The sequence below is a fragment of the Astatotilapia calliptera genome, chromosome 23 (assembly GCF_964374335.1).
Source record: "Astatotilapia calliptera chromosome 23, fAstCal68.1, whole genome shotgun sequence".
Lineage (NCBI taxonomy): Eukaryota > Metazoa > Chordata > Actinopteri > Cichliformes > Cichlidae > Astatotilapia > Astatotilapia calliptera.
In genome coordinates this window covers 47,015,000-47,031,670 of record NC_137443.1, presented here as the reverse complement: position 1 = coordinate 47,031,670, position 16,671 = coordinate 47,015,000, and the positions used below count along the sequence as shown (strand labels likewise).

Below are 16,671 nucleotides of genomic sequence, written 5' to 3'. Positions count from 1 at the left end.
AGGAAATGATCAGTTTTTGGACAACATAACTCTTCCAAAATTATTAGACCACAGGTGTCGGACTCCAGGCCTCGAGGGCCGGTGTCCTGCAGGTTTTAGATGAGTCCTTGATCTAACACAGCTGATTCAAATGGCTAAATTACCTCCTCAACATGTCCTGATTTCTCCAGAGGCCTGGTAATGAACTAATCATTTGATTCAGGTGTGTTGACCCAGGGTGAGCTCTAAAACCTGCAGGACACCGGCCCTCGAGGCCTGGAGTTTGACACCCCTGTATTAGACACTCAAGCAATGTGAGTGGATTCGCCACTGACATCAGGTGAACTCCAGGAAGCCCTGATAAGTATGCCCAATAATAAGGCTCCCGGTCCAGACTGCTTTCCTGCAGAATTCTACAAAGAATTCTGGACGATTCTAGTACCAGTTTTTTACAGAACGTTGTTGGAAATCAAATTCAAATTTTATTTGACTGACACACACACACACACACACACACACACACACACACACACACACACACACACACACACACACACACACACACACACACACACACTATGACCACGGGGGTGAAATGCTTGTAGCTGTACAATGCCCGACCATTAAATGACAGAAGAAAAGTTTTACAATATTTACAGTTTACTACAAAATTTACAAATTAACTTAGGAATTTACAGTAAAGAATGTCCAAATAGCAGAAGAGATTATAAAGATTATAAATTATAGGAATTATAGGAGTATAGGAAAGGGCAGACTTCCATCAAATATGAATTCTGCAACCATTAAGGTCCTGGCTTGTGACCAGTGTCAAAAAAATGGGAAAACCATTGGCTGCTGTGCAACCACTGCAGTGTATAAAGGTAAATATCAGTAGCATTTTAGTAGAAAATAGTAATGTTACCATGTACATTACATATTAATGTGATTCTTTAATCATTGACAGGTGTCACATGTCTGGGAGCTAATCGGAATAGATCTAACTGGACCTCTTCCAAAAAGGGTTGAGGCTTTTCCATTAAAAAGCCAAAGTGCTGCTGAGGTAGCTCATCAGTTGTGCTCACTCATATATAGACATGGCTGCCCAAAACGAATTTTATCCGACCAAGGAAGAGAATTTGTTAACAAGGTAAGTGTTAAGTTTACTTTTCCATCAAAAATCAGAAATCAGAATACTTTATTCATCCCGAGGGAAATTAGGGGTTACAGCAGGCAGCACGCTAATGGCGCATGCGCACTCACAAAGGAACCTTCTGACCAACTTTACACAAACATCACATTGGGCAGACATGTCAGAAGGTAGGCTGATAGGAAAAAAACAACGAAAATACACTACATGAGGTAAGAGGAGGAGAAAAAAAACTCCACTCAGACTGAGCTCCTGGTGGGAGAACAGTTTGATAAAAGAAAAAACACCTCAGCACAAAAGCACATGACTATCAATACACCATAGAAACACGAGACAAGCAACAGGGGCGGGTAAAGGGTAAGAGAGAGCCGGCGTAGACAGCGCATCCGGTCCTGCAGCATCTGCGCTGGTCCAGTTGACTGCTATCTTCCCCGGTAGGGCACAAGCATCGAAGGCGTTGGAAAGGGAGGGGAGATGAGTGAGTGCTTATCAGTGTAAGTGTGTGTGTGTGTGTGTGTGTGTGTGTGTGTGTGTGTGTGTGTGTGTGTGTGTGTCCAGAGTTCAGCGGAGACAGTGTCCTTCGCACTATCAGGCTAAGTAAACAGTCTGCCAGCCAACCCAGGTGTCCTTCATGGGGCGGGAAGAATAGTCATCACACAGTCGTTATCAGGGAGTTGTTTTGGTGGGCTCCAGCCTTGGGCCTGCAGCTGGCGCCGTGGTGTCCGAATGTTGAATATTGTTGATTTCTGTTTTGTGAGCAGCTCGAATTTTAGCACTCTGAGACTGGTCCCTCAACTTTGCGTTGGAGAGCCGCGAGCCTCCCCATGATGGTATCAAACTTCAGTTCCAAGGTGTTGTCAGTCTTTTGATTCTGAGACTTCACAACTGCAGTGATCCGTTCCGCGATGTTTTCCAGCTGTCGCTCAAGGGTCTCATTTTGAGCAGGCCTCTCTCTGATGTTTCCCCTCATACGCTCAATGGTGTTGTTTTGAGCCTTCACAGCAGCAGTAAGCGTCTCCAAGGTGTTGACCATATTACGTTCGTTGTGAGAGGTCGCACCTCGTCCCGGCGCTTCGAATCCAGCGGGCAGCCATGTGGGGGTTTGAACAGCCGGTTCCGCTTTCTTATTTCTCTGATAAAGCAGGGCTAGGCCAACGCCGATCAGCATGAACCCTGTTATCATGGTTCCGAATAGGTAGATATCTTCAGCGTCCTCGATCGACAGTCCCGCCAGGCACACGGTCCTCCAGTTCTGCCACCCGTCCATCGTGTAACCGGCAGGGAAAGTCCCTCCAGGGCACTCGGGCTCTCCCGAGCCCAGACTTCTCGTTGAGAAAAGGGTGTCAATAGCATTCAGAGACCAGTTGATCAAATCCATAATTCTCTTTTAGGTTTTAGAGAACGACAGTGAGAGACTGTTCCAGGGAAAGTAATGCACGCAAGACAAGACAAGGACATAGAAGCAAGCAGGGAAGATAAGGGTGAGGAGGAGAGGAGAAGTGAAAATTTTAGCTGTCCTCCATTCTCCCTGAGGAGTCGAGTTACGGTGACTTTGTATCTTCTACAAGAGACGCACAAGAGCAAGTTAAAAAAAACTGTAGAGGAAAATATGGCAAAGTCCCAAGACTTACAAAAGGAAGCCTATGCCAGACGAGTCCAGAAGAAATACAGAAACCTTGTGTACAGCGTTGGAGATGAAGTTCTTCTCCTGAACATGAGGAAACGTGGAAGGAAGGGAGGAAGGTTTGATCCAGATTTTTCAGGACCCTACACCATTCAAGACATCGCTGGCAAATGTGTGAGATTAAAAAACACGGAAGGAGCAACTTTAAAAAATCACTACAGCATTGACCATATCAAGCCGTACAGAAGAAGCCACCATGTAAATGTCAGTGACAATGAAAAATACCCAACTCAGTCAGACAGTGAACAGCAACACAGACCTGAAGATGCCCCCCTGCCATCCTACTGCTAACCCTCAGTGCCAGCAAAGTCCAGAGGATACCAGACCCTCTATTATTCATTATGCACCCAAAACGGCTGACAAAAGTTGTTTCTCCCACAAGGAGTTTAATTCTGTTCCTGGACCGGAAACGCGTGAACAAGAACTTCCCTCCCAGACATGAAGCTCAGAAAATGAAGGTGGCATAGTGAACAACTCTTTTTGGCCCGTTGGTCATTTGTTGCCAGTTTGGCGTTGCAACATGATTGATCATTGCATGACTTGGTTTGCATTTTGCAGTCTTCAACTCATATTGGATGTAAAGAAACATGCAACATGCACTGAGCTTGTGGAAGTCTGGAAATGGATCTGCCTGTCAGTAATTTTCTCTTTTGCCCACCCGCTGTACCTTTCCTATTTCTCTGCGTGAAAATGCATGTTTATTGTGTTGACTTTTTTCCATTTGTGGCCCGTTGGCCTTTACCCGGCTTTTCCACTAAAAATCTCATGCATGCCTGAGCTAACTTATCATATTTTTCTTTTAGTAAAGAGGCTATGGCGTGCAAAGGGTACTGGGCGCTTGGAGTCAGTTGTTGGACCATACAAGTTATTTGATTCCTCTTTACGAACACTGCAGGGGTCACGGTGGCTTTCTGATGAGGTAAGAGAACTTATCATTATTGATTCTGATTTTGAAGTGCTGCTCCTTCTGAAGCATCTGAAGCACCATTAATAGTTTAAAAAATGTGCAGGTAGGTGTGGGGGGGGGGGGGGGGGGGTTTATATAGCAAAACTCTGATAAAGTTTCACCCACTCACTTCAATAGGAAAGATTGTTAACAACAACACAGATGTTGTGACATCTGTGACATCATAATACCCAGTTTATGCAGAAAGAACCTTTATCAGAAATTATATTCCTTTCCAAGTTTTTGTGTACAGCACTCAAGCAGTTACTTCAGAATTTGTTGCTGCTGGTTTATAAACTCTGACTTTTCAAAACAGGTCATTGATGCATACCTGCACCGTGTCATTGAGAGACGAAAGGTAAGTAAGAAATGTCCTTTGCCCACTTATATTGAAATACAAGAAATAAATAAATAAATGAATAAAAATGTATTTACTGTTCTGTAACATTTTTGTATACTTCTACAGAATGCTGTACACCTGCTCTGTTCAGTAGTTGCAAGCTCGTTGTTTTCTGGGCAGTTCAGATGCCTCACCAAGGTAAGTTGAAAGTTAAGAAGTGGTCCAAAAAGTTGACTCATTTCTATTTCTGAGGACAGAGTTCAGTTCCTTTAAACAACACTATATTTGAAAACACCCTGAGATGCATGGTACCCAAGTAAATCGAAATTACTCTGCACTTCCAATCCCACAGATGAAGTTCCCAGTTGAAGACATGTGGTTGTGCCCTGTGAACTTTGGTACGCACTGGATTCTTGTGGTATGTGTTCATATAGTTATTAATTTGCGTAATTTGTTGTGAAGCAGTTTCTTGCTCAGTGTTATTCTTAAATAGGTTTTCAGTGGCAAAAACTATAGTGATTTTTAATTTATTAACTTTTTCCTTTAGATTGTCAACATTTCTGCACAGAAAATACTGCTCATAGACCCCATGGGGAATGAAGGTGTTTATGACAGGAAAATTCTGCGCAACTGGAGGTATGTATGATACTGAGGTATTATTCTTAGATAAAACATTTGTTTCATTACAAACATTTTTGTTCAACTAGGAATTTTCTGAGGATGAGAGGGCATGAAGACACCATGGAGTGGCAGTTACAGACTATGCAACACAACAACCAACAGGATTCCAGCAGTTGCGGAGTTTTGCTGTTAAAGGTAACCCTTATTCAAATGATTCCATTTATTGTTAGCTACAATTAGGACTTTATATTACAATAATGAGAAATCTCAGTTTGCAGAACACTACCTTGCTTTTGGAGAGAGGTCAGTGAAGTATTAACCACTACAGAAGCAGTTGTGCTGGAGCGAATGCAGATAGCTTGCACCCTACTTGAACATCGAGGTAAGTCCAGTAAAGTCCTTATCACGTTAGAGTGTGTACTTCCATTTTAAATAGTGCTTTTCAAACACTTTCAAATAAGTCTAATTAAAAAAAATTCAGGGGACTAATTTGCCATGAAGTATTTGTGGAACAAATTTACTACTATTTTTTAATTAATCAATAAAGTCTTAGTATCATTACTTGCTAATCATGTTTAAAATGTTGACTAATAGTATTCACCAAACATATGAGCTATTTTATTCTGATAAGGTAGCACGGATTGATAGACAAGACCATAAATTTACGCTACGGTAGGACGTTTTGTCAGAACAGTGGATACAATCTCACTGCACCTAGCCTTTTTTTTATAGTTTCCACTTTTTGTGTATGCTGGGTTAGGTGTTAAGGTTACTAGCTAACCCCATTTCATTTCAAACAAGTAAGTGGATATAGTAAGTAAGATATTTCAGACATTATTCCGATACAGAGGAGGAGATACTGTGTTTCATCACTCTTGACATGCTTCATAGCATTCAAGAATGGACTATTCAACATGCACAGCAAACGGAGCATGTTCATTGGTTCATGGACCTCCCTGAACTAATGGCATTTATTGCAATTGTCATCTTGCGGGCGGTTACTAGGGTTCCATCACTACGTGACTGCTGGTCAGCAAACCTGGGAAACCCACAGATCATTGGAACTATGCCGCAAAACCACTTCCAAGACATCATGCGACACCTACGCTTTTGATGACAGGTCCACCTGCGGTGATTGAGCAAAGACTGATAAGTTCACTGCAATTTCCAGTGTGTGGGGATCATTTGTCACCAACTGCATCACGTGCTACAACCCTGGTCTACATATTCAATTCAATTTTATTTATATAGCGCCAAATCACAACAAAGGTCGCCTCAAGGCGCTTCATACATACAGAGAAAAACCCAACAATCATATGACCCCCCCTATGAGCAAGCACTTTGGCGACAGTGGGAAGGAAAAACTCCCTTTTAACAGGAAGAAACCTCCGGCAGAACCAGGCTCAGGGAGGGGCGGCCATCTGCTGCGACCGGTTGGGGTGAGAGAAGGAAGACAGGATAAAAGACATGCTGTGGAAGAGAGACTGAGGTTAATAACAGATATGATTCAATGCAGAGAGGTCTATTAATACATAGTGAGTGAGATCATATCACTTTGATGGGAAAAGCTGTTCATCAACAGACTCTGTGCCGTTTCCTGCAGTATATTGCAAGTAAACCTGACAAGATTGGGATTTAGTTTTGGGTGGCTTGTGACCTAAAATCCAAGTACATTTGCAATGTCCTCCCATATCTTGGCAAGGACCCCAATCGTCCCAGTGGGGAGAGACTGTCTGAAAATGTAGTGATGAGGCTGATTGATCCTAGACAAGGGCAGAAATGTTACCACGGACAATTTCTTCACATCGCTTTCACTTGCGCAAAAACGTCTTTGACGGAAAACCACCATCCTCGGCACAGTCAACAAGATTCGCTGGGAAATTCCTCAATCCGCTGGACACACAGATCGCAATGAATTCACCACTCAGGTATGTTGCAGGTCTTTTGTGGTTCTCCTCCTTGAACCGCTACCTTATCGTGGTGGAGGGGTTTGTGTGTCCCAGGGATCCCAGGGGCTATGTTGTCTGGGGGCTTTTGTCCCCTGGTAGGGTCTCCCATTGCAAATTGGTCCTGGGTGAGGGACCAGACAAAGAGCAATTCAGAAGACCCTTATGAAAAGAACATCGAGGGAACAGTTTACCCTGTCCGGGATAGGGTTACCGGGGCCCCGCCCTGGAGCCAGGCCCGGGGAGAGTGCCCGAGGGCGAGCGTCTGGTGGCCGGACCTTAGTCCATGGGGCCCGGCCGGGCACAGCCCGAAGAGGAGACATGGGCCCATCCTCCCACAGGCCCACCACCCGCAGGAGGCACCATAGGGGTCGGGTGCATTGTGTGCCGGGTGGCAGCCAGGAGCGGAAGCCCTGGCGGACTGACCCCCGGCTGCCAAGACTGGCAATAGGGACATGGAATGTCACCTCTCTGGTGGGGAAGGAGCCTGACTTGGTGCGTAAGGTTGAGAGGTACCGGCTAGATATAGTCAGGATCACCTCTACGCATGGCTTGGGCTCTGGAACCAGTCTCCTGGAGAGGGGCTGGACTCTGTCTCAGTCTGGAGTTGCCCCTGGTGAGAGGCGGTGGGCTTGGGTGGGTATTCTAATATCCCCTTGGCTTGCTGCCGGTACGTTGGGGTTTGTTCCCTGCGACTTACGGTCGGGGAACAGGTCCTGACTGTCATCTGCGCTTATGCGCCGAGTGGCAGTTCGGAATACCCAGCCTTCTTAGAGTCCCTTGGGGGGGGGGGGTGCTGGAAGGTGCTCCACCTGGAGACTCTGCTGTCCTGCTGGGAGACTTCAATGCTCACGTGGGTAACGACAGCGAGACCTGGAGGGGCGTGATTGGGAGGAACGGCCTCCCTGATCTGAACCCGAGCGGTGCTTTGTTATTGGACTTCTGTGCTAATCACAGTTTGGCCATAACGAACACCCTGTTCGAGCATAAGAGTGTCCATAAGTGCACGTGACACCAGGACGCTCTAGGCCGTAGGTCGATGATCGATTTTGTAATCGTATCACCAGACCTGCGACCATATGTTCTGGACACTCTGGTAAAGAGAGGGGCTGAGCTGTCAACTAATCCCCACCTGGTGGTGAGTTGGGTCAGGTGGCGGGGGAGGACGCTGGACAGACCTGGTGCACCTAAACGCATAGTGAGGGTGTGCTGGGAACGTCTAGCAGAGGCCCCAGTCCGCGAGATCTTCAACGCACACCTCCGGCAGAGCTTCAACAGCATTCCGAGGGAGACTGGGGACATTGAGTCCGAATGGACCATGTTCAGCGTCTCCATTGCCGAAGCTGCTGCATTGAGCTGCGGCCGCAAGGTGGTTGGTGCCTGCCGTGGTGGTAATCCCTGAACCAAATGGTGGACACCAGAGGTGAAGGGAGCCACCAGGCTGAAGAAGGAGTCCTATCGGGCTTGGTTAGCCTGTGGGACTTCGGAGGCAGCCGACAGGTATCGACAGGCCAAGCGGAATGCGGCTCGGGCAGTGGCTGAAGCAAAAACTCGGGTGTGGGAGGAGTTCGGAGAGGCCATGGAAAAAGACTTTCGGACTGCCTCGAAGAGATTCTGGCAAACCGTCAGGAGCCTCAGGAGGGGAAAGCGGTGCTCTACCTGCACTGTGTATAGTGCTGGCGGAGCGCTGCTGACGTCGACTGAGAAAATTGTCAGGCGGTGGAAAGAATACTTCGATGACCTCCTTAATCCCACTGACACGTCTTCCGAGGAGGAAGCAGAGTCTGGGGATGAGGGGAATGACCCACCAATTTCCGGGGGCGAGTTCACTGAGGCAGTTAAACAACTCCTTGGTGGCAGACCCCCTGGTGTTGATGAGGTCCGCCCCGAGTTCCTGAAGGCTCTGGACGTTGTAGGGCTATCCTGGTTGACACGCCTCTGCAATGTTGCGTGGAGATCAGGGGCAGTACCTGTGGACTGGCAGACCGGGGTGGTGGTCCCCATCTTTAAGAAGGAGGACCGGAGGGTGTGTTCCAACTACAGGGGGATCACACTCCTCAGCCTCCCTGGGAAAGTCTATGCCAGGGTGCTGGAAAGGAGAGTCCGTCCACTAGTTGAACCTCGGATACAGGAGGAACAATGTGGTTTTCTTCCTGGCCGCGGAACACTGGACCAGCTCTTTATCCTCTCGAGGATACTTGAGGGTGCATGGGAGTTTGCCCAACCAGTCTACATGTGTTTTGTGGACTTGGAGAAGGCATTCGACCGTGTCCCTCGGGGTGTCCTGTGGGAGGTGTTGCAGGAGTATGGGGTGTCTGGCCCATTGCTATGGGCCATTCGATCCCTATACAACCGTTTCAAGAGCTTGGTTCACGTTGCCGGCAATAAGTTGGACTCGTTCCCGGTGGGTGATGGGCTCCGCCAGGGCTGCCCTTTGTCACCAATTCTGTTCATAATTTTTATGGACAGGATTTCTAGGCACAGCCAAGTGGCGGAGGGCTTTTGCTTTGGTGGCCTCAGAATCTCATCTCTGATTTTTGCGGATGATGTGGTTCTGTTGGCTTCATCGGGTAAGGGCCTCCAGCTCGCACTAGAACAGTTCGCAGCCGAGTGTGAAGGAGCGGGAATGAGGATCAGCACCTCCAAATCTGAGGCCATGGTTCTCAGCCGGAAAAGGGTGGAGTGCCCTCTCCGGGTCGGGGATGAGTTCCTACCCCAAGTGGAGGAGTTCAAGTATCTTGGGGTCTTGTTCGCGAGTGATGGGAGAAGGGAGCCGGAGATCGACAGACGGATTGGGGCTGCAGCTGCAGTAATGCAGACGCTGCACCGGTCCGTCGTGGTGAAGAGGGAGCTGAGTGTAAAAGCTAAGCTCTCAATTTACCGGTCGATCTACGTCCCTACCCTCACCTATGGCCAAGAGCTGTGGGTAGTGACCGAAAGAACGAGATCGCGGATACAAGCGGCAGAAATGAGCTTCCTCTGAAGGGTGGCTGGCCCTTTCCCTTAGAGATAGGGTGAGAAGTTTGGCCATGCGGGAGGGGCTCAGAGTAGAGCCGCTGCTGCTCCACATTGAAAGGAGCCAGCTGAGGTGGTTCGGGCATCTGACAAGGATGCCACCTGGGTGAGGTGTTCCAGGCATGTCCCACCGGGAGGAGGCCCCAGGGCAGACCCAGGACAGATTATATCTCGGCTGGCCTGGGAACGCCTTGGTGTTCCCCCGGATAAGCTGGAGGAGGTGGCTGGGGAGAGGGAGGTCTGGGCCTCTTTGCTTAGGCTGCTGTCCCCGCGACCCGGCCTCGGATAAAGCGGATGAAGATGGATGGATGTTTGTGTTTTATTTTGTGTAAAAGTGTTATGGAAATAATTTCTTATTTCTTAGGTGTTTTCCACCACTGCTGCCACGCTGATGGCGTATGTGGCCAAACGGAAGAAGACAGTCTATATTCTTAGCAGCATGCACAGCGTGGTTCAGACTGATAACACCACCAAAAAGGAAGCCAAACACTGTCACCCTTTACAACACTACAAAGTGTGGCGTGGATGTGATGGACCAGATGGTGCGGGATTACACTGTCCGCAGAGGAACACGGCGCTGGCCAGTTGCCGTGTTCTATAACATGATTGGCATGGCAGCACTGAATGCACATGTGCTGTATCAAGTATGCACCGGGACGAAGGAAAGACGGGTGGACTTCCTGGTGGAGCTTGCAAGAGAGTTGGCTACACTGTTAACCTTTGCTGTATTTTTCACAGTAAAATACCACAAAATGCCCAGTAACTTACCTGAAAACATTTCTACAGTTAATTACTGTAATTTGCTTTGCATTATGGGTATATTAAGGTTATTTACATTTACTTACTGTATTTTTTAAAATTGCGGTAGTAGTTATACCTACCGTTAACACATTAGCAGTAGTGCTACTGTATTATGTGATTTGAATGGTTCATCATACTGTTTGTGTATTTTTACTCTTTCAGTGGTTGGTTGCAATAGTGCATTACATTTTAACTCTTTCACTGCCAACCATTTCCAGATTTTCCTCCAACCTATGCCATTTGTCAGTATGATACCAGTGAAAGTATTATGGTTTTGACTTTTTAGGGGACTTGCCTGTGTGTAAGGTTCAAGAATTCTGATCATCTAATCTGCTGCATGCAGTTGTATGCACATGCACAGCTGCTGCAAATGTGTGCTTGCCACTGCGTTGCCAAAGGCGAACTTCAGTCAGTGGAGAATATTGTAATAATTTGGCGGAGGCTTCTCAGTCGAGCAGTAACTGAATTGCTCATTTACTGAACGTGCAACATGTACAGAACTCTTCTGGGAACTAGTCAACCCAACTTAGTGAAACACACACTGAATGCATGCTGGCCCCGCCCACTGAATGCATGCTGGCCCCGCCCACCCACCTACCTCTACCAACCACCACTCCATATCCTGACTGACATGACCTGTGACCCAGTGATTGACAGGAGAGGAAAGACAGTCCAACTTTGTTAACTCTTCATTACGATATGCTCGAGAGGACAAAAGATTTTGCACCTCGTTATTGTTGGACCTCTGTGTGGAAACTGCAAACAGGACGTCATAAGGTAATGCAAAGGACTCTCCTACCTAACATACTCGTTTATTAATTCTTAAGAGCATATATATTTTTTGTGTGTGGGGGGAGGGGGCTTAAAATCGGTGTTAGCTTGGTCGAAATAGCACATTAGCTGAATTATTCTGGAAAAAATAGGTTGTGTGTGTTTTTTTTCTTTTCTTATTTAAATATATATTTAGATATATATTTTCCACGGGGAGGGGCGAAGAACACAGGCGCAACGACAGTCTTTGTCTTTTTCCCGCCGAGTGTGGTGCATTGTCCTCCTGCGCTTCTGTTCTATGACTATTGAGAAGCTGGCCATGCTAACAGTGGGACATTTAGCTTCAGCTAAAGCAGCAGGTAAAAATACACATTTAATGAGAATAAAGAAAGACAACTTTTTTTTGGAAATTTAGAGACTGCTAAAACAATCTTATCCAGTTTTGAGCTTGCTCATGTAGGTTAGCCTGCTTTATTTAATTTTGTGTGAGCTGCAGTACACAACACTAAAAAGTTAATATAACATTAGGTTGGTGGCGCGAGGAACTCCAACCTAAGTTTAATATTTATTATTTTTTTAAGTGGGAAGGGGAGCATGTTTTTTTCCCTTTAATGCAACGTCTTCCAGGGTCTTTTTCATAGGAAAACCGTGTAACGTCTGTGTTAGGTTGGTCAAAAGAGCAATTAGTTGAATTATTCTTGAAAAGATGGGTTGTGTTTTTTTTTTCTTTTATTTACTTATGTAAATATATTTTTCAAGGGTTAAATAAATGCAACATTAAATTAACAATTGTCTCTCTGTCTTTTCCTGCCCAGTGTGGTGCATTGCTGTCCTCCTGCCCTTGCTGGCTGCGCTGACAGGGTGATGTAGCCTCAGTGTTTGTGTTTTAAAGGCTTTTTCCACCAAGATGTCTGTTGAGAGAGAGATGACCTTACCCATCACACCAAGGGTAATAGCGCTTGGTAAGTAAATAGTTTCAATCCTCTTGTAATATTTTTGTAAAAAATCTATGTAATTATTGTGGTATTTGTACCCACAACAACTTACTTAACAGGGGTTTGTCTGTTTTATATTGTATAAAAATAGAATACACACAGTTTGCTGCTGTTTCTCTTATTATTTATTATACACAATGACCAACAGGAAAAAACAGCCTAACATTTCAGCACAGGCCAAAATGCCAAAACATTAGGCAGTTTTTTCCTGTAATTGATCATAATTTTCATTACATAATAAATAATAAGAGAAATAGCAGCAAACCGTGTGGATTCTATTTTTTTACAGTGTGAGGCCTGCTATCCAGCATTCTTGTGGAAACCTTATTTGTAAGGGTGAGCACATTGTCTTATTGGACTCTTGTCTGTTTTTAGGGAATAATTTCATGTCTGCAAGCCGCTGGATGATCAGTTTGGAGGGCAAGGTATTTTATGAGCCTGAGCAGATGCATGACTTTGCCAGCACCCTTGCTGTCTTCTTTGCGTCATACTACGTTTTCAACCTTGAGTATCAGGAGTCAGCGTCCATCACACAGGAGATGATACAGAGGTAAATACTTTACACCATTAAAGCTTACACCATTTAAGAATGAAATATATGTGATAGCTTGACTACAGTTGCAGAAACATATAGGTGATTGCTGTAATGTATGTTTTAATTTTGAAATTAAAGCAGCCTTTTTTCCGTTAAAAGGTTCTTTGTGAGGATCAATCCAGACATGGGAACAAAATGCCCTGCAAAACTTGGTACAAGCTGCAAGACAGGTCGTGTCGTAAAGAGGAAGGTTACAAGCATCAGCCCTCGGATCACCACCTTCCTCCAGCGGCTCTCTGAGTTTGAATGGAGGACTTCCAACTAGGTAAGAATACAGAGATGATAATATCTTTTACATAGCTGATAATTATATACATACTGTACACACATCCATACAACAGTATGAATGATCTCAGACAGATGTGAACAAGTGAATAACCTGAGCAAACATGAATATTGATGATGTGTCTTTGACAGGTGGTGATAAAGACTACGCTGAACCCGACCATCCTGGTAACGGAAATCTAAATCCCATGTCACATTCTATTTCCTGGGACCCACTGATAATTATTACATTTTGTAAATGATTTGTTTTACAATTGTAATAGTTTATTTAATGTTCATGCTGGTGGGTTTGTCCTGTTTTTAGTGGAATGAAAAACTGTTTTCCTTAAAAAAAAATCAGACACGGAAAGGTGAAGGACTGTGTAGTTTTCATGTACGCTTCTATTTATTTTGGTTATTGACATTGTTTTTATTCAGTTGAAAAATGTTTTTCTTGTTAAAAAAATAACAATAAATGTTGGTTTAATTCACTATTCTGAGACTACTTTATTGAATTATATTGTTTTTTGTAAATGTTCTTATATTGAATATGAATGTTAATATTATTTTATATGCTGTAAAACACAATTACAGTCTAAACAAATTATACTGTACACAATTACAGTGTTATACCATAAACCACATTTGCAGTACAGTGATACTATAAAACTTAATCACGGTAAGTCTTTCTAACTGTAAACCACGTTTACAGTAAAGCTGTTATACTGTAATATATGTTTACAGTAAAGTGGTTGAACTGTAAAACATCACAACAGTAAAGATACTGTAGATTAGTAATTACAGTAACTTACTGGCAATAGTGTTGCCAGTAAGTTGCTGTAAAAATACAATAAAATGTCTAACAGTGTAACTCTCATATCGCTGGGAAGGCGGCAAGACAGCCTGTACATACTTATAGTTATAGAATATTCACAACATACTTCATACCGTGTACATTATAACATACCATAATAGACCCATTTCTGTAATATACTCACATATCTATATTATTGCTAATATATATTGTAATATATCTATATCACTAAAGCACTTCTGGATGGATGCAAACTGCATTTCGTTGCCCTGTACCTGTGCAATGACAATAAAGTTGAATTCTATTCTATTCTATTCTAAGAAAAGAACAGTTGCTTCAGACAACCCTTTTGTTTTGTTGTACTATTTTTAATCAATGAATCTCAGCAACAAAAGGAAATACACCCATGTGTGTTGATTTCTCCCTAAGATGGCAAACTGAAACACAAGTTTCCTTGTGGCTCAGCATGGCCCCACCTTATTTACATAACAAAATCAGCAGTTCACAGGTGATTAAGGATATTCTCTAAAAGGCTGGAAGGCGGGGGGGGGGGGGTTTGGTAGAAAAGCCAAATGGCCGCTCTCTGATGTTAAGTATTTCCACATTTTCCCATTTAAGGTGAGTTTTTTTTTTTTTTTTTTTTTTTAAATGTTTATTATAAAATTCCTTTCCTAAATCTGTTTGGAGTTTTTCCAGGCACCTAACCCATGCATACTTCAAAAACACATCTATGCATGTCAATAAATACCTAACATTATCATTATCCACAGAATATTCACACATGTCAACCAAATCAGCTTGAAACTGTTTGTCAATCCCGTTAACCAAAACTCCATTTCTGGGGAAATGTATCCTTGCAGGTTTATGAAGAGCCTGTTGCCTCACTGACAGCAATATGGAGTTTCTTTACACTTCCTAAACCCCCTGGGTGTGCAGGGTTGTGATATATTTTTCTCAGCGTGTATTCCATAATCACTTTGACCAAACACAAATGACAAAAAGTGTTAACATACGTTTTTAAATTTAATTTTGTGTAGTGCACAGTAAGGTTTTTATAACACATGTACATTAAATCTTGTCTCCCAGACCAGTAGTTTCCAATCATGTGGAGCAGCGCTGATTTAACACCGCGGGTGTGATGATTGGTATTTAGCAGGTATCCGACATTCTCATCAATGGTGCATACAATGTGCGGCACTGATCTCAGGTCACACAGAAGACGCTCTGCAGTGCTGTTGATTTGTGCTTCAGCCTCACTGATGCTGTATGAGCACACAAACAGACTGATGGCTGGGATGAATCGGGGCGTCCGGAGCTTTTCCATCACCTCATAGTAAGTCTTGAAGAAAAACACAGGCAATTCAAACAAGCAACTGTGCTGTAACTGGCTGGGGTGACCGGATTGGCATCCATAACATATCTCCTGCACATACTCATTCAGTGCCTGCCCCCACAAAAGGTGCCAGTTATATTCCTCTGAAAGTATTGACATGTTTTACTTCAATAAGAAGTTCACAAGTTGGTCTCGGTGCCAGTGTCATTTTGTAAATGGCTAAAGACTACTGATCTGGGCAAGATGCTTACTTTGGTTCTCTGAAAGCATAATCTAGCGTGGTGATGCAGAGCGGTTTTCCTCCAAAATCAGTTTCAAGCTGACTTATCATATCAACACGTTTAAATATCTGTTGACTGCTATTGATCGATTATCACTAAGGCTTTTGAATCAGTTTTGTTTTTCAAGACCCGGCCATAGCAGGTTTTTTTTTTTTTTTTTTAATTTAAATTTGTTTTGTTTTAACTTTCTGGTTTGAATCTGTTTTCAAAACTTTATTTTTTTTGTAGCTATAATTATTTTTCAGCTTAAACATGCTCCAGTTCAGTGCAAGGCAGTTGTATCAGAGCGAGGCGTGGCCAGATTTGTCCTTTTGATGAGGGGCTGCAGCGGCCTTTGAAAATCTTTTCAGGTACAACAACATCTGATTCAGACCTGATCAGAACTGATTAATTCAACATTCAAGTTCATTTTATTCATTCGTTCATCGGGGAAACACCACCGCTTACTCCCCCTGTGTGGCCGTGAGCTCAGCCACCATTTAGGCCAGTGCCTCCCCTGGCTGGCCCAGTCAGTCCAGTTCACCATTATCTTTTTATAATTATTTGAACATGGAAAATGAGGGAGAGGATATCAGCCAGCCAAATTATGATTCACTTTAAGCAATAAACTTTGCTCTAGCTGCGATAAACTCAAATAGCTCTGATGAGTCTGAAAATGCACTCAAAAACAGTGAGCATCCTGCTATGCAGAATTGTGATGACACTCTGGAATACCCAAATTTAGCCCTAGCCCAATTAGCTAGGGCGAGCTTCAAAAGTAAAATTAGGATTAAATTGAAGGTCTGCCTGATTCTTTTGAAGAGAAGTCTTTTTGCCGTTGCCACCTTCGAGTTGGATTATAGCAGGTTAAATTGGTACAGTGGGTTATGCTTCTTAACTGAATTACATTGCTGTACTGAAAACCCCATGGTAGCTTTGTGTAAAACTGATAAATGTTCCCTTTTATTTTCCGAGCAATGTACAGTTGTGATCAGAAATTTATACACAAGAATCGCCGTCTTGTGGTGGAGGGTTTGTGTGTCTCTGAAGCTGTGTTGTCAGGGGGCTTTTGCCCCTGTTAGCATCTCCAATGGCAAAAAAATGTCTAGTCTCTCATCCAAGACCAGGCAGTGATTCAGAAGCAAGATTGTGGGGTGAGA

The 16,671-nt window shown here is 44.1% G+C and overlaps 1 protein-coding gene and 1 long non-coding RNA gene across 3 annotated transcripts; both read left to right on the top strand.

Moving 5' to 3' along the window:
• The first annotated feature begins 3,847 nt into the window (after positions 1 to 3,847).
• LOC113016499 (uncharacterized) lies at positions 3,848 to 4,660 on the top strand. The gene is made up of 3 exons (XR_013905023.1): positions 3,848 to 4,114; positions 4,223 to 4,294; positions 4,449 to 4,660. It is a non-coding gene; the product is annotated as an uncharacterized LOC113016499 (long non-coding RNA).
• Positions 4,661 to 11,123: 6,463 nt separating this feature from the next.
• LOC145424458 (uncharacterized) lies at positions 11,124 to 13,598 on the top strand. Of its 2 annotated transcripts, XR_013905540.1 has the most exons (6): positions 11,124 to 11,256; positions 11,447 to 11,609; positions 12,111 to 12,212; positions 12,621 to 12,795; positions 12,940 to 13,105; positions 13,258 to 13,598. XR_013905540.1 is itself a non-coding variant. In XM_080297815.1 (5 exons), the coding sequence occupies exons 2-4, from the start codon at positions 12,158 to 12,160 to the stop codon at positions 13,103 to 13,105; spliced, it is 396 nt and encodes a 131-aa protein (XP_080153941.1). In that variant the 5' UTR covers positions 11,190 to 11,609; positions 12,111 to 12,157; the 3' UTR covers positions 13,258 to 13,598. The 2 variants fall into 2 exon arrangements, 1 of the variants encoding a protein (XP_080153941.1); XM_080297815.1 differs by having other exon boundaries at positions 11,190 to 11,609.
• The last annotated feature ends 3,073 nt before the right edge of the window (positions 13,599 to 16,671 follow it).